The sequence below is a fragment of the Pezoporus flaviventris genome, unplaced genomic scaffold, assembly GCF_033815535.1.
Source record: "Pezoporus flaviventris isolate CSIRO_AGI_PZ_B2104156 unplaced genomic scaffold, CSIRO_AGI_Pfla_v1 ptg000040l, whole genome shotgun sequence".
Lineage (NCBI taxonomy): Eukaryota > Metazoa > Chordata > Aves > Psittaciformes > Psittacidae > Pezoporus > Pezoporus flaviventris.
Window position 1 is genome coordinate 9,424,475 of NW_026892588.1, and position 22,917 is coordinate 9,447,391.

At 46.3% G+C, this 22,917-nt stretch overlaps 2 protein-coding genes across 6 annotated transcripts; one reads left to right on the forward strand and one right to left on the reverse strand.

Annotated features, from left to right (window-relative positions):
* Nucleotides 1-543: 543 nt before the first annotated feature.
* On the reverse strand, nt 544-13,863 carry DNAJB11 (DnaJ heat shock protein family (Hsp40) member B11). The gene is made up of 10 exons (XM_061465224.1): nt 13,660-13,863; nt 13,375-13,531; nt 10,254-10,351; nt 8,587-8,719; nt 7,499-7,641; nt 6,912-6,994; nt 6,257-6,314; nt 5,577-5,688; nt 5,023-5,182; nt 544-938 (listed from the first exon to the last, which is right to left on the reverse strand). The coding sequence occupies exons 1-10, from the start codon at nt 13,725-13,727 to the stop codon at nt 874-876; spliced, it is 1,077 nt and encodes a 358-aa protein (XP_061321208.1). The 5' UTR covers nt 13,728-13,863; the 3' UTR covers nt 544-873.
* A 394-nt stretch (nt 13,864-14,257) lies between these two features.
* TBCCD1 (TBCC domain containing 1) lies at nt 14,258-22,917 on the forward strand. 5 transcript variants are annotated; one of them, XR_009745467.1, is made up of 7 exons: nt 14,258-14,669; nt 14,752-14,901; nt 16,503-16,869; nt 17,842-18,028; nt 18,179-18,676; nt 18,825-18,966; nt 20,865-21,002. XR_009745467.1 is itself a non-coding variant. In XM_061465227.1 (7 exons), the coding sequence occupies exons 1-6, from the start codon at nt 14,331-14,333 to the stop codon at nt 20,992-20,994; spliced, it is 1,671 nt and encodes a 556-aa protein (XP_061321211.1). In that variant the 5' UTR covers nt 14,258-14,330; the 3' UTR covers nt 20,995-21,028; nt 22,369-22,917. The 5 variants fall into 5 exon arrangements, 4 of the variants coding, with proteins under 4 accessions (XP_061321211.1, XP_061321210.1, XP_061321209.1 ...); XM_061465227.1 differs by lacking the exon at nt 18,825-18,966 and adding an exon at nt 22,369-22,917 and having other exon boundaries at nt 20,865-21,028; XM_061465226.1 differs by lacking the exon at nt 18,825-18,966 and adding an exon at nt 21,475-22,358 and having other exon boundaries at nt 20,865-21,028.

A 22,917-nucleotide genomic window follows, 5' to 3' on the forward strand; every position in this document is an offset into this window, starting at 1 on the left:
TAAAACCAGGTAGATTTTGCCATTCCAACTCAAAACATCTTTATTTCTGTGCTGTTGGCTTCATCTGTCCTCACAGAGGACAGACTGCAGGAGGTAAGTGAACTTTTCCAGACAAGCTGATGGTTACACTTGGGAGCAACAAGGAAGAGCCAAGGCCATGAGGAGCCATTCTCATTATTTTCTGTGGAAGTCTTGAGGAGTCTTTGCTTAGCTGTTGTGACTTCAGATTCAAAAATCAAGCATTAGCTTCTGGGACAAGAGGACTACTCGGTAGTTAAGAGTCCACAGGAGCAAGAGACTCTTCCCCTGCTTTCCCAGCTGTATGGGCGGCTTAACATAGCCCCTGAAGCCTCTCTTGCCAGTCCACTCCCACCAGCACCTGTACTCCTGCCCCAGAAACACAGACTCTGAACAAACTCCGTACTCTGGGCTCAGAGGGGAAGGGGATGAAGGGCTGGGATTAAAAAAAACAAACTCCAAAAAGACTGACACAAAGGACATAAAAAGCAGGAGAAGCTATGAAAATATGTTGAGATGGTCAAGAAAAGTCACATCAAAATATATTTAAAAACCAGAAATTCCAATCTGTGTGGAATTTAAAACTCCTTTCTCCACCTTTTTTTTTAATCCTCTGCTCAAGGAGTCTCTGCTGTTCCAGGACATGGAACATGATAGGCAGCACCAGTTATATCCTGAAAAGGGTAGCATTTCTCCCAACTCATCTGAGCACTTCCACCATTGACAAAGAAAAAGAATTATATATACCTCAACAATTGTCCCACCCTCCCTCTTTTCCATTCTACAGTGGGCAGGAGAAAAGACTGCAAACAAATTTGACTTTCTGTTGTCAGGTAAGTCCCATTTTTTCACACATCAATATCCCTGCAATCCATTGTACACCTTCTGCACCGATCCTTGTTTCAGCAACTGTTTGAGACCTGCAAAAGAAAGGAAGGCATTACTGCACAGCACAAACAGGACTCTGCATTTCCTGTTCCCGCTGCATTTACACATCTGGCTCAGAGAATCACAAAACAACCCAAAAAAATAAGAAAAATCCTCCCAAACCCAGCAGTGTGACAGCTTTACTCCCACTCCTTCAGCATCCCCACCAGAAGAAACAGGACCAAGGTTAGCGATGTTGTAACAGGGCTTTCATGCACTCTCAGGACCACACAAGACCAGTGGTTCCAGGGACAAAACCTCCTTTCCTACAAACTCAAGCTCCTCACAGCTCTGTAAGGGATAAACCTTACTTGCAGTGCTGCTTTGCTGTTGAAGTTGACAACAATTCTGTCATCTTAAAGTACAACTGCAACAAAAAACAACCTGCTAAGTACTTCCAATGTCTAATTAATGTAGCTTACCTCCCAAGGCTCCCTCTGCCACCCAAGAGAAACCTGCTAGCAGCAAGCTCAGGAGGGCTATGTTTGAGTCCTGGACTTGCCAGCTATAGAAATCCACAGGAGTAACTAGAAAACAGGTTTTCACACTGGTATGTGGTGCCTGGGGACACTACTGTCCACTAGAAGCAATCCTTAAAGGCAACAAAGAGAAGCAAACTTATCTATGGGATTAAGGATCCTATTGAAGGCCTGAAAATCTTAAGGGTTTTTGAAACCCACTGTTTCAAAAGGATTTTAGATGACTTTTCAAATACCACCTTCCACATTCATAAAACACTTCAAGGAGCTGACTGCTCTGAGGTCCTGTTAGTATTAAATTTTCAGCAGAACAGGATAAGTGACTCAGCCGTTAAAACGATACTAGCTCATCTACTGGGGTCAGCATATTCAGGGAAAGACTGGCAGTGCTACTGAAAGGACAAGTCCACACAAAACAGAGGAAGCAGATGTATTACACTGTTTTTTCCAGAGATAAAGAGGGAGACCCCTCTGATTAAAGTCAGCCCCGACACACACTGCCAGGACTCCCACTGCCCTGGCCACAGCATCCCTCAGGGCATGGCAGCATCTCTGCTCTGACCAGCACCAGAAACCACTGAGCCTGAGGAAGTGCTGTCAGGACTCAAAACAAAGGAGAAAACTCCCCGCACCATGGGTAACTTCCAAATAATAATAAAAAAATTAAGTTAAACTGCTATAATTCTGCTGCTGGATGTTCCCAGAACAAACCACACAAGCAGCTGGCCTGTACCTCAACATGACAGTAGATGGGACTGCAGTCCTGCCTCAAATGACCTAAATCTGCTGCTGCAGTGAAGCCAGTCTTGGCATCACAATGTACAGGTTTGTACAACAGGTCAGATCAGGCTGCCTAGAAAATACTGTTATAGTTGTTAACTTGAAGTGAGGTCCTCAGGCATGGGGAGGGAATATCGGCAATTAAACGAATCAATTTGTGACATTCCTGAAAGGTTAGGGGTTTTTTGGTCCAGTCCATCAACATATCCAGCTAAAAGATATTACGTTTCCCTGCAAACCTTGTCCTGCTTGTCTACCCTTCAATCATTCTGGCTATAGATACTACTGTTCTTTAAGACCAGTGATTTCATGCAGAAAGGTCACAGTAGCTGTTAAAATACTGGAAAACTATTCTGGAAGTAGTAACTGGAAAAGAGATGGCTCTCTGCCAGGCAAGAGTTATTCATGCTTCTTGCTTGACAGCCAGAGAATCCTGAACACTCTTCTACGCTCAGAAATATCCCTAACAGTGGGGCAAAGCAAGCCCCTATACAGGAGCCCCTAATCATTAAGGGTAGGTCATTCTCCAGGGGAGTGCAACACAAGTTCACTTCCCCTCCACAGCTAAAGGAGGCTCCAAGTCACTTCCTGGCTAATGGGCAAGAGGAAGTGCCAACTGGATATGTAGCTCTTTGGAAGGAAAGCCATAGCTGGGGAAAGGTGTGCTCCAGTAACCCTGAAGGACCATTCCCATACCTCATTTCCTGCTAGCTAGCTCTAGGCAGCTGCCTGCTGGCCTGAAGGATACCCCCCTTATTGCACAGGATATGTCAACGTGTACCTGATGTTCAGCCAGGAGCTACAGCACCTCAGGCATTTTTTTACTAGAGACAACCTTGAGATTATTCTGACACCAACAGGTTACAGGTTACAACACAACCTGGACACTTGCTGAGCCTGCTGGTGCTCTCTGGGCACTCCAGAGTTAAAGCATGGAATCCAAAGCTCCAAAACAGACTATAAACAAGCATCAGTAAAGATGAATGAGAAATGTCAAAGAGAGAAAGTGACCTCTGAGCAATAGGCAATAAATTCCCTGATGTCACACTGGCAGGAAAGAAAGCATATTATTTCTCTGACTCTAAAGCTTAGGCTAACCAGAGTGGTGCTCTCCAAGTCAAGAGTTATCTTCTGACTGCCCCAGGAGCTGTGCATATGGTTATGAGATAAGAAATTAGGACCACTGCCAACAATAAGAAAAAAAGGGATGTTTTGAATCCTGAAGCTTACAGTCTTCCTTTGAATGTGTACACTGAACTGCTGCCATACAACATGAATAGATGTACGCCCTCACAAAACTCTTTAAATCACTGGATGTTTGGAGATATTCTAGCACTCAGAAATGCATCTGACTGCCTACCCAGTCACCTTCCCCTGGGGAGCATAGAACTGCTTTAGGAGGGAGTGAAATGTGCAAAGGGCCCATGCCTGAACACCCTCATGCCAGTACCATCATGTCTCTGATGCCAGGATACCAGTAAAGGTCTGTGAGCAATTTTGACAAAGACAGAGGCTTCTGTGACTGCTCCTTGCCTCTTCTAAACTGCCAAGAGCAACAGCTGGAATAACCTCAGGTCTGTTTGAGAGGTGTCATTGCCTTACAAAGCTTCCAGAAGGGCAGCAGATCCTGGAATGAGACCACACTGATGTGGTCACTGTGCTCTGCAGTCCTCACTGGGCACAACACGCTTGAAGCAAAAGCGGGAAAGCACAGGGGTCAAAACACAAAACAAGTGAACTCAAAACACAGCCCACAGGCAAGGTCCTCACTGCAGAAGTCTGCGACAAACAGCTGCAGAGTCACAGAACATCAGTCAGCCCTGGAGCTACCAACTGGGCTCCAAGTGGTAGCTAGCACAGTATGGCCAATGCAACAGTAAATGTCACAGGGCTGAACCCCCCCCCCCCCACCGGGACTGGCTTCCCTCTACACACTTGAAGTGTACAGGAAAGCTGCCCATACACCTCACTCCACCAGGACAGCTGCCAGAATCCACTAAAAAGGTAACTTAAAATGGAGAAAGTATGATAGCCCTGGCCAGCAGGAAGAAGTTTTGAGGTTAAGGTTTTCTAAAGAGCTGTACTGGTATATTCCAGGAACTTCTTTGTTCTATAGCAGAAGACAAGGCCCTTGATGCCTACTCTGAAACCTTGTGAACCTACCACAGAAGCTGCTGAAACAAACAGGAATTTCCAGCTAGGAGTACAATATTTATCCCTTGACAATCTTGGGATTTCTACATGGGTCATCAAGTTTTCATTTGAGTACTAAAGCTGAGAAGCAGATCTCTATTGCATCCGTCTTTCCTAGACAGCCACAAAGCACTTAGGGTAGAAGGAAATGTAGAGAGGAACAATCCTTCTGATGCTGTATGACTCTTTACCCTTGACAGCAGAGGGATTTTCACAAGTCTTGCCCCTAAGAAAGCAGAAGCAGGGCCTTGAAAACTGCCTGTGATCCCATTCCAGCAGAAGCAAAGCAGGCAGAAGCTAAGCCCAGTAAGTCTTTCAGTTCAGACAGATGGCCAGCTACAAAACAAAGAACCTGCAAATTTGCCAAGTGCTACATACCAGCAGTAGCACATCCCAACTTAATCTGGCTCCCTACAACTGCAGCAGCCAAGTTCACTTGGCTTCAAAGGGAAAGAGAAGTTAATCACAGGGCACTGGCCAACTGTGTTATGTTGTACAAGGGGCACAGGGAAAGGAGAGCCCCTCCTGACCACTGCAGGCCCTGATTCTGTTGTGCCAATGTCTTATCAGCTTTGGCTAGAGGTCTGTGCAGCCTGCTGCCATGGCAAGGCTTGAAAACACGCACCTTCCCGCTGCTCATTTGTCAGCTGCTCTTTGGGGAACTCCACATCAAACGTTATTATTAGTGAGCCTTTGATATTATTGTTATCAAAATTTGGAAGACCTTCTCCTTTCTTCCACAGTTTGGCCCCAGATTTCGTAATTTTATCCCGAGCAATGTGAACCTAGAGACAAAAGAAATTTCAGGACATTACTACTGTTCTGTGTGCATTCCAATACATCAATGCCCTTTCCATCCCACTGGAAAGCTTCCAATGATACTGATTCTTTGCCAAAGTCAGTGATACGCAATGGGTCCAGGTGGTGTTAGTGTCAGAACTAACACCACTGAAGACAGCAGATGAAGTAACTGCTGTGACAGCCAGGACCAGAGCACCACACTGTGCAGCCCTTGCAGAGCCTGTTATGACTCCACGGAAATTTGTCTGGAAGGCATTAGCCAAGGGGATTCTGTACACAACCAGCAGTTCACACCCCCTGAGCAAGATAACCCCCAGCACAGAAGACCTGCAGTTAAACTTTTTTAATACAAAGCAAGAACACAAACTGTTGCCTCACCTTGTGTCCATCCAAGTGGGCGATATCCATTTCAAAGCCTGTAAGTGCCTCGACCAGCGAGATTGTCACATTTGTATACAGGTCATCTCCTCTTCTTTCAAAGACTGGGTGCCTGTGGAAATAAAAAACATTGGAACTTTTCTTCTTCCAAATAGGGAAAACAGGTCCTCTAGCTTCTTCCCCTCTGTTTATGAGTTTGGAGAACTCACAAATCAGAGAGGAAGTGAAAAAGGAATTAAATTTAGCTTCATTTTCCTGTGTGTGCTATGTACTACCAAATAACTTTTCTATTTCTAGGGCAATGAGTGGCAAGGCGTGTCAAGAAGCTGTGACTCACACAACAATCTTAGAAGTGCATTTCCTTACAATAGGGAGATAGTATGTTTATGGAAAAATGAGATTTTTCATGTGATTCACACAGGAGCCACTAATGCACGCCAGCATTCAAGCCAAATAAAAGTGGAATTATAACAGCATCTTACCAATGGTGAATCCAGCTACTTCAGCATCAGCAGGGTTGAACATCCTGCACAGCCCTGAGTAACAAACCCCTGGCTGCACCAACTCTGCTGAAGGGCAAGATACATACTAGCCAAGCAGGCAATGCTGGCCAGAAAATTGCTTGCAAGCTTCCTTTTATAGTAACCAGAAAAAGCAGACTAGCTAGGCCAGTTACTTACTTAAGGACTTTTATTCGGAAGCGTAAATCACCTGGCTCCCCATCCACATGGGGCTCACCTGTGAAGGGAAAAGCTCTGTTTAAAGGAGCTAGTTAGTAACAACTGAAGAAACAAGTAGTATATTAAACACAAGAGATTTTCAGCTCACATGTTAGGAGAAAAAACAAGTAGTTGATCTTTACATGACTAAAACCCTGCTTAGACAGATGTGCTATTAAACAGCTGAGGACTTTTGAGTATTGCCGCAATGAGCTCATACTGCTCTGCAAGACTTGCCTGCATGCTAACGATGTCCTTCACTTGTTGAAGGACTTGCCTCCTTGGGCAGAGACATTCCCTCACATACTCAAGCCCAGCACAGATGCTTCTACTCAGAAGTTATCCAAAACATCAAATGTAGATATTGCTTTATTTTCTTTTTGTGCACACCTTCAGTACCAGCAAAGGGAGTAGAACTTGGAGTGTTCTCCATACTTATCAGAGAATATGCTCCTGGATTTCAGCAGCACACAGAAGACGCAGCACTTAAAACCACATGTACTGATCATTTATGAAAAGCAGGGCTTGGACACTTTGACTGCCACACAGACCAGCTTTGCATGACAGGAAAGGAGCAAGACAAAGCTGAGCAGCAGGGCAGTACCCAAATACATACCTTCACCAATGAAGGGATACTCCATACCATCCCTCACACCTGGCTCTATCTCCACTTCCAGCGTTCGCTCCTCATTCACAAGCCTGCAAAGGGGAAGAGCAGCCAGGCACTAAGTTTCCAACACTAGGTAGCAGCACCTACTTATGTTACTGGGGTAACACATCTAGAACTGGAGGGTGAGTGTTGCCTTTCTTGTGTGCTGACACCTACCAGAGAAGGCAAGGTTAAGCCACTAAATGCACAGGACAGCAACTGGATGTGCAATTATGCCAGTATTCTATGTCCAGCTGTTCCCAGCTGGAAACTCTGGGCTTCTCTCACTTTGTTTATTAATATTTAGTTGTGGAACTCCCACTGTAGTATTACTGATTGTTCAAGGAAAAAGAGGCTGAAGGAGCAAACTGGGGAGTTTTACTTCTAATAGAGATTGCCAGCTCGACTCTAAGAGTAAGGATTGGCTCCTTGGAAATGAGAAACCTGTGTTAAGTTTTTCACCCCGGATCTTACTGGTAGTACAGGCGCCTTCCTCCCTCTAGTGGTAGGTTTTGAATAAACACCCATATATCATTAAAGAGCATACAACTCACTTGACATTTGGACATTCATCACAAACGACTTCTTGAGTCATTTGGAAACGTCCAGGACCCAACTGGGTGGTCCTCATCTCCTGCCGGCAATTGCATTTCCGTTTGCCAGGTGCCTGTCTTGCCACTGGCTTGTTCCTGACAACCTGCAAGAAAGAGGAAGAGGTCAATACAGCACACAGGCCAGCAACACCCCTAGGTCTCCACAAGCATCTGGATTTCTCAAATACCCTGAAAATAATTTGGTTTCGTGTGCTGCCTCTACAATCCACTTGCCAAGTGGCCTCAGTAAAACATTCTGACAACAGCTTTCATCTTGTGCTTCTTGCTGATCACACATTAAATACCAGAAAAACCTCTCTAGGACACCACTATTCCCATTTCTTTTTCCTGCACACCTTTCTAAATAGAAAAGGTAAAGCTAGAATGAAAAACCTCACACTTTGTGCAGGACAAGGTGGTGATTGTAACCAATGGGCAAAATTATTCGGAGTTCCCCATTTACCCAGAAACTCAAACTTAAGCATCACATATTCTAACATGCAAAGCAGCAGGGATTGTCAGCACCAAAAACGTAGCTTGCTTAAAACAAATACCAAAAAATTAAAGGGCCACCATATATTCACCTAGCACATAACCCAGCAATTTGCAGTGACATGTTTGGCCACATAGAGAGACTATGAAAAATCCTCAACATCGTTCTGCAAGAATTATGACATGAATTTAAGGCTTATGAATGGACCCTCAAATATCAATAAATTCTACAGAAAAACCACTTACACTTTTTCCAACTGGGCTACTGAAATACAAACAAGCTACAGATGGTCACTAGCAGCAAATAAATAAGCTGTTATCTTAAGGAGCATTATTTTATAGAGAATGGCAGATGGCAAAGATGAGTGTGTTGTTTCTTCAGTTAACTACTAGCAAACAGCATCATAACATCCTTCACTGTCACTGCAAAATACTGAGAAACTGAGCACCTATTTAAGTTCTGTTCTTTGGGATGTGATATCATTCTGAGTGGTGGCCAGGCCAGACATCTCAAACCTGAGAACACACTGGACAGACCAACAGGCAACCAAACTTACTTCTACGAAGTTTCCCGAATACACCTCCTCAAGTGTAACCTCCAGGTCCACGATTATGTCACTTCCTCGGGGAATATTCCTGTCTTGTTGGCGAGGGTTACCTCCAAACATGAATCCAAAGTCCCCAAAGAAGCTGCAGTAAAAGCACATCAATTAGTTCAGGAAGAAATTCTCATCAAACAAGGCTCTGAAAGAGAGAGCCATCCAAGGCAGCAGCAACATGGTGCTTGGCAAATGCTTCTAGTCCACTAGTGAACAGCCTTCTCACAGTGCAAAGCACCACAGTAAATCCAGATACCTTTCTTTGCTCCTACAGAACACAAACTAATGCCTTCAAACAAAGTTGTCATGTTGGAAGATATTTCTGTACTAAAGAAAATCAACTTTGGAGCAGGAATTGAACAACACTTCAAAATCTGACCACTGCCTAAGGGAAGTTCTCTCCACATTACACTGAAACCATCACCATAAGGCACAACCTCCGAGTATTATGTCACCTCTGGCATTTCAGGTCAATGCTAGCAGGTTGTTTTTCAGTAGTTTAAGGACAAGGGGCAGGGATGAGAAAAAACTTCCTAGCAAGTCTCTGTATTTTTCCTCAAAACAGACCAGAAGATGGTGTGAGATCTCACCCAGAGGGATTACCCGAGATGAGCAACTTCAAGAGTTGTTCTAGTAACTGTGTGTCTAGCAGAACCAAAGAGGCCAGTCCTGGGTTCAGCAGTAGCAGTCATTTTTTCTCCTTCTTAGTAGCTGGTGCAGCGCTGTGTTTTGACTTTCAGTCTGGGAACAGAGCTGGTAACAATGATGTATTAGCCTGACCAAGGACTTTCTGAGCCTCATGCTCTGCCAGGGAGGAGGGGAAGCTGGGAGGAAGCAGAGACAGGACACCTGAGCCAAACTGAACAAAGAGGTATTCCATACCACAGCACGTCATGCCCAGGATGTAACTGAGGGTTACCCGGAAGGGCTAGGACTGCTGGGTTGGACGAGGTATCGGTCAGTGCTTGGTTAGGTGAGTTATCAGTCAGCGGATGGTGAGGTGTTGTATTCTCTTCCCTTATTTCCTTTATCATTATTATTATTGATGGCAGCAGTAGTGACTTGTGTTATACCTGTTCTTATCTCAACCCATGGGAGTTGCATTCTTTTTGATTCTCCTCTCCGTCCCTCTGGGAGTATGGGGAGGGCAAGAAGGGGGGGAGTGAGTGAACGAGCTGTCTGACTGGTTTTAAACCATGACAGGGCCTTAAACAGAAAATCAGGTTCTGCCTCAGTAACATGCAAGTGCCTTCAGATTTTACTGATCCAAATTCTACAGTTGCTCTAAAACTTACTCTAACTCAATACAGCATTACTTTGCAGAAGAAAAAAGTGACCCAAAGTGCATATGTGATCTGTGACAACAGGTTAAACATCAAGACACTATTGGTTCCCACTCACTGATTCTGAAGCGAGGACTGATGCATGACAGATAACTGAAAACTGCACATGGGATATCCACTGTAAATATATTTCCTCAAATTCTCAACTGTTGATTCAGATCAGTGCCACCAGACTGGGTGAAAGACCTTAACGCAGAATTTGCCCACGTCAGATGTGCGCACAAGCATCACAAAATTAAAGCCCCAACAGTAAAACAGCCTGAAGTGGCAAAATCTCCTTACTGTGAGAATATGTCTCCATGAGAGCTCTGGTGCCCATCCTTCAATCCCTCCTCACCATATGCATCATACTGCTTCCTCTTCTCCTCATCTGACAGCACCTGGCAACGACATGAAAGCAGACAAGACATTCACCCACAGCTGAGCTGAGTTACTTGAATAAGGCTCTGAGAGGAAGCACCTCAGCCGTGCTCTTCACTGGGGGACAAGCAGCAATGCTTTACATTACAGAAGTACTGGCTAGAACTTGCTTGCTGCACTGGACTAGAAAAGCTAAACATTTATCAGTTAAACCCATAAAAAATAAGTTTTTTTATTCAATCAGAAGAAGTAACACAGAAAATTAAAGTAACACTGAGTTTTCTTACAAATTAAAGAAAGAATCAGAAGGAATAACTCAAATAAGTTCCTGCAAAGCAGCAAACTGAAAAAAAAAAACCAAAACCCAAACCCATAAAGCATGCCACCCCTGTTTCTCAGTTTGTTCTTCAAGCATGCAGAATATGTATTTCTCCAGCCACTATTTCACGGCAGTGATGGCAAGTTTGTCCACCAAGCTGAACCTGCCAAATACAGTAACTGCACCAGCTTGAATGCTGGCCCTCATTCAGAAGGGCCACAGAAGTTAGAAGTAACTTCAGTACTGAGGCAAAATAACACATCCCAACACATACAACTTTCAGGACTACAATTTTAATTCCTGAACACTGATCTTTGCTCTTTTCTCCTGCAGAGATCCAGAAGTTTCCAGTCAGATTTAGTTTTCCTTTGCCTTCTTCACCTGTTGACTACAGTTAGGAAGGTCAAAAGGCTAGGAGGAGTGAAAACAAATTGAGAAGCAACTGAACAGGTGGAGAAGCTGGCTAAATGATGAAAACCAGCCTGAAATTGTAACTGATGGCAAATGCTAACAACACAGAAAAAAACCCAAATTACTTTACTAGCATCATCTAGTAGATGAGTTAAATTCTCCCTTTGTCCTATTTTGTATTAAACCACACATTTCCAAAGTTGTTGGAGAACACAAGTCTAAGAACACATTTTCAAGACTCCTTGGTTGTTACATTTGGTTGCCTTGACAGCAAAGCAATTATAGTGGACAAGCTTTAAGGGGAAAAAAAAAACCAACCACCCTCAAGCCATCCTGAGACTAATCACAGACTGGCTTGGGTTGGAAGGGTCCTTGAAGTTCCAGCCCCCTGCCACAGGCAGTGACACCTTCCAGTACAGCAGGTTGCTTCAAGCCCAATCCAACCTGGCCTTGATAGGGCAGATACAGCTTCTCCGGGCAGCCTGTGGCAGGGCCTCACCACCCTCATAGTGAAGAGCATTTCCCCTCTGTCAGGTTAAAGCCATTCCCCCTTGTCCAGTCACCACATACCCTTGTGAAAAGTCCCTCTCCAGCTTCCTTATATGCCTGCTGAAGTAGGGTAGTCTCAGTTCCCTCTTCTTTCTTACTGAAACAACTGTGCACACACCACACAGCTGCAGGGTGGAAATCACCTAAGCTATTATTAAAATGAGAGACCAAGCAGTTGAATTAACCTACTTTCTCCACATTTTCTTTGAAGACTTTGCTATAGATAGGCAGCCAGCCAAACCCTGAAGAGCAGTACTACTACAGAGGCTGCTGCGTTATGGCACAAAGCACCTTCATTTAGGTTACAACATACACATAATTCTACCTCCCTTTTGCCCGAAACAATCAAATCAACACCCTGAATTTAGCAGCCACTTTAGCAAAAGGATGTGCAAGCTGTACTTGCTAAACAAAGAAACAAAGACCTTGCAGGACATCAAAACGTTACTCCTTCCAAACCTATTTTAAAAGCACACTTATGTCAATACTGGATTTCAACATTCTTATGCATCAGCCTCCAGCTGAAGACTTTGAAGGGAGGTTTCCTAGTTTAATTTTACCAGCATCCAGTGAGAGCATGTTGCATTCTATATGTCTATGCTCCACACTTGATGTTGAACAAGGACGCTGTTGTGCTTCAATAACACCATGGTTAGGGGAAAACAGGCTCAGTCACTGCTCATAATCAATATTCAGCTCCTTCTGCCACCACATCCCCTGCTGATTTGATTTTACAATCATTTGCTTTTAATAGAAGGAGTACTCTCAACTGTTACTATGGCAAAGAAATAACCTGGGACTCAGGGAAGAGGTAGGGAAATGCTTCCTATGCATACTGTCAATGTGACAAGATCCCAACTCAGCAGTGACACTGAGCTCACAGCTTTGAAGTAAAACACATTCATCAATCTCCAGATGCTGCAAGTGACAGGTAATAAACACTTCTGTCCACAGAAAAATTCCTTATGTTCGCTGGCTTCCTTGTGATAGTTCAGCCAATTTGTTTAAATACGTAACTCTGAACTAAAAAGAGGTTCAGGTCTGATACAAAAGTAAAGTTAGATGTGTTTTCTTTCTGCTCTTTTATCTCCTATCAGCTCAGCCTTACTCACAAACATGCACATATTTGCTCCTGTGCCAATACTCAGGGTTGCATCAGCTATATTCCCTCCTCAAAGAGCTATTAATAAATACCAGAGAATTTAGGTTGCTGCCCTCACTTTCCTCTGGCTAAGTAAGCTAAGGTCTTCTGCTGTCCTTTGACAGAAGGAACTCTGTAATCAACCTGGCAGCCTCTCCATCTCTGTTTTGTATTTGGTACAATGCCTGAAATTTAATATAGTAACAGTGGAACAATGGATTGCACCTGCACCTTATTAGAAGGGCTCCTTTACTGTTCCTCTGAAAGCTATACGATAAAGCTTCACAAAACTACTTGTTGGCCAATCTCAGCTTCGTGCTCACAGAATCATAGAATGGGTTGGAAGAGACCTTAAAGCTCATCCAGTTACAGCCCCCTGCCACAGGCAGGGACACCTTCCACTAGATGAGGTTGTTTAAAGCCCATCCAACACAAACCCCCATCTACCCTTCACAGCATGGGAGGACTTCAGATTCCCTGACCTACTTATAACAGGGTGCACAGCTTCACCCCTCATCTGCCCCTGCAGCTACACCAACCCTCACTACACCTGCCCTACACTGCAGGTAGTAATGCCCACTGACAGGCGCAGGGCAGGGGTAACCCGCAGGTCCCGGCCTCACCTCATAGGCAGCCCCCAGGTCCTGGAACTTCTCCTGCGCCCGGGGGTCATCGGGGTTCCTGTCGGGATGGAGCTGCAGCGCTAGTTTCCGGTACGCCTTCTTGATGTCCTTGATGGAGGCGCCGCGGGACACCCCTAGGATCTTGTAGAAGTCCCTCCTGCGGGGAGAAGGAAAGGAAGAGACTGAGGTCCCGTCAGCGAAGCGGCCGCTGAGCCGGAGGGAGGGAGAAGGGGGCCGGCCCAGCACAAAGACGCGGCGGAGGGGACACAGGCCCGGCACACTCACCCTGCGGCGGCCTCTCCGCAGAGGCAGAGCAGCAGCAGGCAGAGACGGCCGAGCCAGCCCAGGGCCATGGCGCGGCGCGGCCGGGCCCGCCTTGCCCGGGGGAAAGGCGGGGAGAGAGCGCGGCGCTTCACAGGCGGGTCCGCGGCCGCCCGCCCCGGCACAGACACCAGCAGACGCGAAGCGGGGCCCAGCTACATCCACTGGCCAATAAGATCACGGCGTGGCCCCGCGCGCTGCGTGCCGGTGGCCAATCGGCTGCGCACACTTCACCACCGGCTCGACGCCGCTGACCTATCGTCTACCAGGACGTTAGCTCTGAGCCCCTCGGTCCAATCGTGGCCCATGTCGTCACTCCTCACCCTGCCCTATCGCCGCACCAAGCCGCACGGAAGTAGGGTTTCGCGGTGCGGCAGCCAATCAGAGGAAGCAGTGTTAAGTCTCTGCCGCCGCGAAGGCTTGGAAAGCCAATTGGAGCTGGTTCCGACAGGACGGGGCGGGGCGGGGCGGGGCGGGGCTGGGCTGGGCTGGGCTGGGCTGGGCTGGGCTGGGCTGGGCTGGGCTGCTCGGCGCGGCCCGAGCGGAGTCTACCAGGGGGTGAAGAAAGCTCTGTCTCGTTGGTCCGGGCCGCCGCCGCTCTGCGCGGGCACCGGAAGCGAGCGGTACCGGTCATCATGGAGGCGGCAGCGGCCGTGCGGCTGTGGGTGAAGACGGAGCCATTCGTGGTGGGGGTCCTGCCCACTCCGCCGCCCGCCCGCCTCGGCCCGCACTATCTCCGGAAGATGGCGGCCTACGCCCGAGCGCGGGCGGCCGAGGGCTGCTTCCCGCGGCTGTCGTGGCCCCGCTGGCGGCACATCGCCTGCGGGAAGCTGCAGCTGGACCGCGGCCTAGCCTGGCTCTACTTCGAGCTCTTCCACAGCGTTCTCCGGCCCGACCCGCCGCGCAGCCTTGAGTGGGCAGAGGCCGAGGCAACCTGTGCCAGCGCCGAGGAGCTGGAACAGGAGCGGAGCAAGGCAGGAGTCCCAACCCGAGCAGGGCAGGCGTGGGGAGAGCCCAGCCCATCCTAACGCCTCTTTTTTCTCCTCTCTTGTCTAGCTGTCGGTGGACACGCTGCAGTTCCTGCTCTTCCTGTACATCCAGCAGGTAAGCAAGATGTCTCTGCGGAGGTCTCTGATCGGGGAGGAGTGGCCCAGCCCCCGGACCAAGTCTCCCAGCCTGACTGGAAAATCAGCCAGCGAGAGCAAGGTAATTGTAGCTGTAGGACAGTCTCCTTGTGTGGCCGTGTGAGGAGCTGCACGGTCCTGCCTTGAGGTGAGTTGAAAGTGGATGGTTTATGTTTGGGAGGGTGCGACTCTGCCTGTGGTGAAGTCTGAGCTAGGGTCAGGTTGGACATGCTTCACACAATCTTAAATGGAAAGGAGCTGGTGTATTCTCTGCAGCTTTACCTGCAGAATTGCTGGTAAATTGAATCTGAGCTGTGAAAGTACTCCCAAAATCATGGGAATTCTCCTTTTAAGAAGCAACTGCCCCTTTGGTGAAATGGGAAGCTTTTCTTGGGTTGGAGGTCCTGTGATCCACTGTGAAGTATTAGGATCCCAAGGTGGTCCCTCACAGTGTATTTCAGACGGGAGCTGGTTGATCAGCTGTTGATCAAATGCACAGAATTGCTAATGTCTCCTTTTAAAATACTATCAGGTGTTGAAAGAAGAGAATCAAGTTGGATGTGTTTGGTGTAGCTCTGATTTTAGAGTGAATTGTAGGTGGGCAGTGTCATAAAGTGTAGTTGCAAATTGTGGTGGATTTCTGTCATGACTGCAATGCTGGGAGCTATATGAGCTAGTGAAGTACAGCTTGGGGGAAACTGCAGGAATTAAAAGCAGGAATTGGGTGACTTTATACTGAAAGATTTAACAAATGGGAAAAGAAATGAGGGGACCTGACACAGGGCTGTGAGTTGGGTTGCTGTGGAGCATCCAGTGTTATTTGAAAGCTGATGTTTTCCTTTAGCTGTTGCCATTTCATAGAACTTGGGACAGGAAGGAGGAGAGACTTGGCTGACACTGTAACCTACACAGAGGTTTTGGTCCCAACAGGACTGGGGTTGGCTCCACTGGTGTTACTTTGTGTGACTGAGAGAGATTTCCCAGCTTCAGCCTTTTTCAGTGGTGTAGTGGGGCTTGTCTGGTGCCAGAGGGTCTCTGTCCCAGAGCAAGGATCGAAACTCCTGGATAAGATGTGATGGTGAGGACAGTGTGTGATTGCAGCATGTGTTGCTTGTTCTGCAGTTTGCAGGCAAGCCACAGTTGTCTTTAGTAAGATCTGCCATAATTCTGCCTTGTTTTTTTTTGTTTGGAGCCCTTTAGAATTTAAACTGATGATCCTTTCAGAGGTAGTTTGGTTTATTGGTCCTCTTGCTGTAAAGAGATGACCCTCTGCTTTTTTCCCCACAGCGCCTCAGAAGGTGGCAGTGAATCATAGCTGAAGGTCTGGGACAGATGCAGTGATTTTCCAGTAGAACATTTTCAAGACCTTGACTGTCAGTTGTTGATTTATTTCCTACCTTCAATTACCAGCCATGAGCTGGCTGAATTTGTGCAGGAAGGATTGTGGGAGAGTTTTTCTGCTTTCTAGAATTAAATATTTGCTACCTGGAGTAGAATATTATTTTTCCCTTTCTGGGGGAGGTTGCTTTCTGAGTTTAGAAGAGCAAGGCAGCAGAAACAGTGAGCAGGAGAGACCACCATGTTTGACTTCACTTTCTCTTTTAGAACAAGTGTAAGGAAGGGTATGTAATGTCAGCTTTGTGAGAACTCACCTTCTCCTTATGTCTCTTTCTGCTCACTGAGATCTGGAACGATCAGGACCACCGTGCCTTTGTGCAGAGCCACCTCTTGGAGATGCTTGAACTGCTGTTGGAGCCTGAGCAGCTCAGTGCCTCCTCCCATTCAACCCAGAGCAGCCTGGTGTCCTATGAAGCTGTCTGTGCCCTCAGCTTCCTTATTGAAGGAACTGTGAACAAATCCAGGACGGTCCATCCACTGCACGAGCTTGCCGTCTGGCAGTCCTGTCCTGGGCAGAATGGCTACTCAAAGATCTCTAGAGCCTTCTCTTTCCCCAAGCTAGAGAGCTGGCTGCGGTCTTGCCTGACAACAAACCCTTTTGGAATGACTGCCTGCCTCAAGTCTGGGAAGAAACTCGCATGGGCACAGCAAGGTACCTACAGGCCTTGTCTTTATCTTTAGACATAGCTTTTAAGTCTCAGCTCCTCTTGCTGACTGGGGATCTGGCAGTTTTGTGAGGGCTTGCCTCCTTTTCCTGTGGACGTGGGGAAGGTGGCAGCTTAGGGGCAAGTCTGGGAGATGAGAGAGTGCTGCATGACATCTGTGTATGTTTTTCTCATCTTTGAATCACTTTTGTGAGCAAACATTAATGATCTTATTGTCAAAGGCCCCTCTGAGTGAGATCAGGATTAGTATGCTTATTATTTAAGTACAGCTGGGCACAGAGATAATGTGATGTGTTTGTGGCAAAGCTGAGAACTGGTCTGGGTTTCCTTGGCTTGAATAGCAGCCCCTTGCCTGCAAGGACATGGCAGTGGAGCCAAGGCACCTTCTACCTTGGGAAGAAAAAAATTCAAATGAATGTTTTGTTTCTCTGACTCCACAATTGTAAGAGTGACATGTGTTAGGTGGGGCAGTGAGATTGCTCAAGGACTGTAGAGGGAGCATTTCACTGTCTTAAAACATACAGTTCCTGCTTTCAACATAAAACTTGCCATAAGGATCTTCCTGCCAAGCAAAGTCTCGTGTTTGGGAAAAGACTTCTGGAGTTGGAGATGCCCAGGTCAGGGCTTCCTGTAGCTTGTGGGAGGCATTGGCCACCCCTCGATAATCTTGAAATGGTTTTGATTTTTCAATGTGCCCTGACTTCTGGAGCTTCAGACTGCTTTGTGCTGCTGAGCTGCCTGGTAGGCGTCGGTGGATGGTGTGACTGGTGCATGAAGTGTGGAGTCTGATGGTACTATCCTGCAAGTTTTGGGCTGATTATTTTCTTGAGCGATTGCTGGGTAATGTGGACAGTGAGCCATCATGTCTGTCTCTCTGTAGGAATCTCGTGTAGCCTTTTTGGGCTTAAAAAAAAAAAAAAAAGCCACAATTAAATGCACTGGAGAACTTTATTTTGCAGTTGAAGGAACAACCAGAAGAGCAAAGATTGCCTGCAATACTTGTGTGGTGCCTGAGGTGTTTCCCATGGTGATAATGAGTCAAGTGTACAAGCAGACGCTGGCCAAGAGCTCGGACACCCTGGTAGGGGCTCATGTAAGAATTCATCGCTGCAATGAGTCCTTCATTTACCTCCTCTCTCCCCTCCGGTGAGTTTTTGTTCTCCTGAGACACAGTTAGATGTCTTTTCAGCAAGTTTGTTCAAGTGCTACATTCTTGTTAGATGGACTAAGCAGTGAAAAAGTCCTGGGTTTGCTCTTTCCTGCTCACTGTGTCCTCTCCGTCTTGTTCTTTTGCAGGTCTGTGACCATTGAGAAGTGCCGGAATAGCACTTTTGTCCTCGGCCCTGTGCAGGCATCTGTGCACGTCCACAGCTGTGACAGCATCAAGGTCATCGTGGTTTGCCATCGTTTGTCCCTTTCTTCCACTGCTGGCTGTACTTTTTACGCTCTCACACCTACCCAGCCTCTCATCCTCTCGGGGAACCGAGCAGTCAGCTTTGCCCCTTTCCACACCCACTATCCGATGCTTGAAGACCACATGGCTCAGGTGGGCTTGGCCACTCTGCCAAACTACTGGGACAGTCCCATGCTGGTGTGCAAAGAGAGCAGTGACAAGAGTGTTTTCCGCCTCCTGCCACCTTCGGACTTCTACACCTTCGTGATTCCTTTTGAGATGGAAGGAGACACCACGGAGACGCCAGGTGGGCTTCCCCATGCGTATCAGAAGGCGCTGAGTCAGCGGGAGCAGAACGTGCAGATATGGCAGAAAACTGTGAAGGAGGCAGGCCTGACCAAGTGAGTGCTGCATCCAAATGGGAGTATGTGAGATTCAATGAAAAGCATGCCCAGATACTGTTGAGGGCTGACATGAGGGAGCCATCCTGGCAGTAGTAAGAGTTTACAAATGATCTCATGCTGGGCACTGTCTCTGTTCTGCTTCCAGTGTTGCATGCTGCTGTGGGTGACATCTAGGTGCATACCCTGAACAACAGCTTGACTAATTATTGGCCTGCAGCTGATTGGATCTTAGTCCAACCATTACAAGAAGGCTGAAGCTTTAAATTACTGTCCCATCTGTTGCTGAGGTGAGCTGAGAATGTGCATGTGAATCATTACAGTAGATCACCTCATGGACAGTAGCTTTTAAAGTCCTCTATCAGATCGCATCACATCCTCTGCCCAGCTTTTACTGTACTAGCTAGACCTGGCCTAGCCCACCTCATGTGCTTTTGCTTTCTCAGTACCTGTTGTGGAGTTCTGACAAAGTTCTTGCTTCTTTGTCAGCATGCTTTCTTCTGCAGCCAGCCAGATTGGACAAGGCTGCAGAATCTCTGCTGACTTCAGTTTAGCTGCTTTTATGTTTTTTTGTGAACTGCAAACCTGAAGTACCTGTCTTCCATTGCAAATACAGAATGGGGTTAGAAACCCAGATATTCAATTGTAAAGACTTGAAAAGATGAGAACAAGTTTAGTTCCCTAAGCTGGACTTAAGCTGTATAGATTTTCTTTCTGTTCTGTGCTCAGTCAATGACTTGTAACAGGTATGTGACTGGGTGCTGATAAGCAGTGATTTTGGAGGGGTTTATCCTGTAGGGAACTCGGAATGTGAAAACCTCCTCTTGGGTCAAACTGTCAATACTTCCCATCATACCAGGCTGAGGAGTTCTAGCCCAATTGATGGTTCATCGTTTTGGAGGAGCTCCCCGTGCTTCTCTTGATCCTCTCTGCAATCCAGGTGCCTCCATGCTGAGTGTGGAGGAGCATGCAGTTTGAAAGAGCTCTAGATGGAGAGAGAAAGGATTCTGGGTCAGGATTTTGCTGCAGGTTCAGGGTGGCTGAGCAGTGGTGACCCAATAGTGATGACAGAAGTGACTCTGGACTTTCAGCCCTGAGTCTTCAAGGTCAGCAGAGAGAAAAGTTACAACTTTAGACTTTATGGTTAGATTTAACCTCTTCTACAGCAGTCACAGGAAACAAGCCACTCTCTAGTTGGAGTGGCTTATTTCATAAAAGGGGGGAGAACTGTGGCAAGTTTAGAAGCTTCCTAAGAAGAGAAACTGGGCAGCTGATGGTGTAAAATGTCTGTCTCCTACAGGCAGGGAAACAACTTGGGAGACAACTAGGAGGCTTAGAGCAAGCAGGGTATCAAACTTGTAGAAAGAAAAAAGCTGCCATGCTTGAGCGGGGAGGTGAAAGAGAATGTTAGAAATAAGAAGACTTCTTTCAAGAAGTTGAAGTTGTCTGAATGAGGAAAGTGGGGCAGAAAAAGAATGTAAATCCTGCCAGGCTGAAAGTAAACCCCCCGTAAGACAGGACCAATAAGACAGCTTGAGGAACAACTTGCAAAAGCATAAAATCCTGTTTATTCATTTCCTGAGCATATCGGGCAGAAAGTCTTTCAGGGTCAGTAGCAGATCAAGGTATATAAAAAGCACTTGGAGAAAATAAAGCCATAAGGGAAGAAAGCAGTGACTGCCTTTGTGTTCACATTCACTGGGGAGGAATTTAGGTTAGTTGCTGTCGTAGAACCCTGCTTTCTGGGGACCATCTCAAATGGAAGTGATAGTATAAAGAAGAGCCTATAACTTGAAAAAAGGGTCTGGGCACACTGAGCCTCTCTGAAGCTGAGTGGCACAAAAATGAATAGGGCTTATGTGCTGCTTTTCACACTAGAGGATGGGATCAGCACATCAAATTAGGAATGGGCTCCTCCTCAGCAGCCCTGTGGAGCAAGTTTACTGTGCTAGTGGGATGGGGAGATTTGCGTGGTTTCTGCCGCCACCAAGTTCTGCCTTTGGGGTTCATTGCAGTCGTGCTCACTTGGTAAAAACCTTTTCTTCCGATAAAGACAGTTCAGGAACCAAGTCCAGCTCTTAGCTGATACATAGGGAGGCTTGTTTTGGTAGTGAAGGTGCAGTTAAAAGTATAATGCTATAAATAAGTGACAGCTTTACATACTTCCCTGCTGATCTTTTGGTTTCAGGGATCAGAGGAAACAGTTCCAGATACTGGTAGAAACCAAGTTTTATGAATGGCTGGTTCAGACAGGGAACCGTCAGCAGCTGGATAGCCTTGTCCCTCCTGCAGTAGGCTCCAAGCAGGCAGCAGGATAGCATCCCATTCCTGTGCAGCAAAAGGAATGGAAGGGTGAGTAGAAGCCTGTTTCTCTTGATTCTTCTCAAGAGTTGTCCCATGGTTGTGTATACAGGTTAGGCAGAGGTAGAAGAAAGAGGAGGCTGTTCAGTAGACTATTCTCCCAATAGCCTTGTGTTTGGTTTTAGTTCTTATTTTGCAGTCAAAACCTCTTTTCAGTTTGAATCTGTTCATTGTGTACTCAGCACATCCATTGTTCTGTGCAGGTGTTCTGTTTGCTTTGTTGGAGAAAAAGATGCTGTGTGCATCTGTAAAGGCAGACAGGCATATTGTACGTAATCTGATGTAAAAGAAAAAACCAAAAACCAACCTGATTTGAACCTGCTCTTTCAAAGAGGCTCTGTGCATTAATATCTGTACTTACCTGTCTCACCTTTTGCTTAAGAGAGCCGAGTGAGACTCAAATAATTCTTACATTGTAGTGTCTTTTTCTTCGCAAGCAGAAGTGGTTTAGGAGCCAGAGACAAGCCTTTATCATGCTTTTCCACAAGTTTTTGGTGGCCCAGATGGGACACTATTTGGACTGGACCTTGCTTGGGGAATCATCGCAGCCAGAGGGATTCGCCAGATGAACTCCAGCACACACCGGTGTGATTATCCGGGGACTTTCCTGGCGAACCCCTGGTTGTGGTGAGTTCTTGAGCGATGTCCTATACAAGATATTGTTACTATTATTTCTGTTTTGATTTCACCCCCTGAGCAACTTGTATCAGAAAAGATACGTATCAGAGGAGTAAAAGGCACCTGAAGGTATTCCCGTGCATGATTACGGTGGTGACTGGAGCATGTGGAGTTTGGATTATTGTTATATTCCTAAGAATTGGTTTGGGATGCATATTGGCCCATCAGGGCAAATATAGGGGAGATCTTTTAACTTGGAAGAAGTTCTCTCTCACTTTTTATCTGGCACCATGCTCAGTTTTTCCTATGCTGAGGGGCCACCACTGATTACAAGACACTGTTAGCTTAACTGAACATAGTGCCTGTTTAGCATGAGAGGCAAGAGGGACTTTTAACCAATAAGTAAAGGGTGGAATACTAATTGATTGTGTAACTCTCAAACAAAGGACACTGATTACATTGTCAAAATATATAAATAGCTTAAAGTTACGATCCTGGGGGTGCTTGATTTGTGGAGACTTCTGAGCACTGTGCAGAGAGTAAACAATGTCTCCTTTCTGAACTAGACTCCGTGTCTTTGTTTAGAAAGTCCCAAATCGGCAACAAAGCCATTAGAAACTTTGGTTTGTTTTTTTTCCCCTTTTCTTTATTCTCTAAGTTGCTTATTCACTGTTGGTGCTGTAGTAAAATTTTCTCCTCTTATTTTGTTACAGAGCTCTAGAAAAACAGTTCTCGTTAAGGCTTTGTGGCCGTCTTGCTTGAACTCACTTGACGTGGATCTGACACCCACCATTGGTGTGGATTGGACTGTCTGTCTGGTTTAGGATTTCTGATTGCTGCCACTTTCCCAGGAATGTGCTGCAGCTATTCTGTTGGTAACTGAAAAAGTATGTTGCTAGAGGATGAAGAAGTATGCCTCCTTGAGTGAGGAGGCTGTCATTGTGGCTAGTGTCCATGGTGTGCAAGTATTCAGCAAAGCAGCCCTCCCTGGTGCAAAACTGGATGCAGGGCCCTTGGCGTCACCTGCATCTTTTTATGGTACAAGCCAGCTGCACTTTTTTTGTGAATGTGAAAAAGAAATGTTTGATTTTGTTGTGAATGAAATTCAACTGATTTTTTTAATCAAATTGATTTAAATTTAGATGGATTTTTTTAAATACAGAGATGGCACTTAAGCAGTGTGATTTTATGGAATTCACTTCTTTGTATGTTTGCATGTTTTTGATAAATGTCAATAAAACAGAGTTCTTAAATAAGCTTGA

Coding starts and splice junctions, on each gene's coding strand:
- DNAJB11 (XM_061465224.1), bottom strand. CDS start 13,727: ATGGCCCTGGGCTGGCTCGGCCGTCTCTGCCTGCTGCTGCTCTGCCTC. Junction 10,352..13,374: donor ACCTGGGGGCTGCCTATGAG/GTGAGGCCGGGA, acceptor TGTCGTTGCCAG/GTGCTGTCAGATGAGGAGAA. Junction 6,315..6,911: donor GTATCCCTTCATTGGTGAAG/GTATGTATTTGG, acceptor TTCCCTTCACAG/GTGAGCCCCATGTGGATGGG.
- TBCCD1 (XM_061465227.1), top strand. CDS start 14,331: ATGGAGGCGGCAGCGGCCGTGCGGCTGTGGGTGAAGACGGAGCCATTC. Junction 16,870..17,841: donor ACTCGCATGGGCACAGCAAG/GTACCTACAGGC, acceptor TTTATTTTGCAG/TTGAAGGAACAACCAGAAGA. Junction 18,029..18,178: donor TACCTCCTCTCTCCCCTCCG/GTGAGTTTTTGT, acceptor GTTCTTTTGCAG/GTCTGTGACCATTGAGAAGT.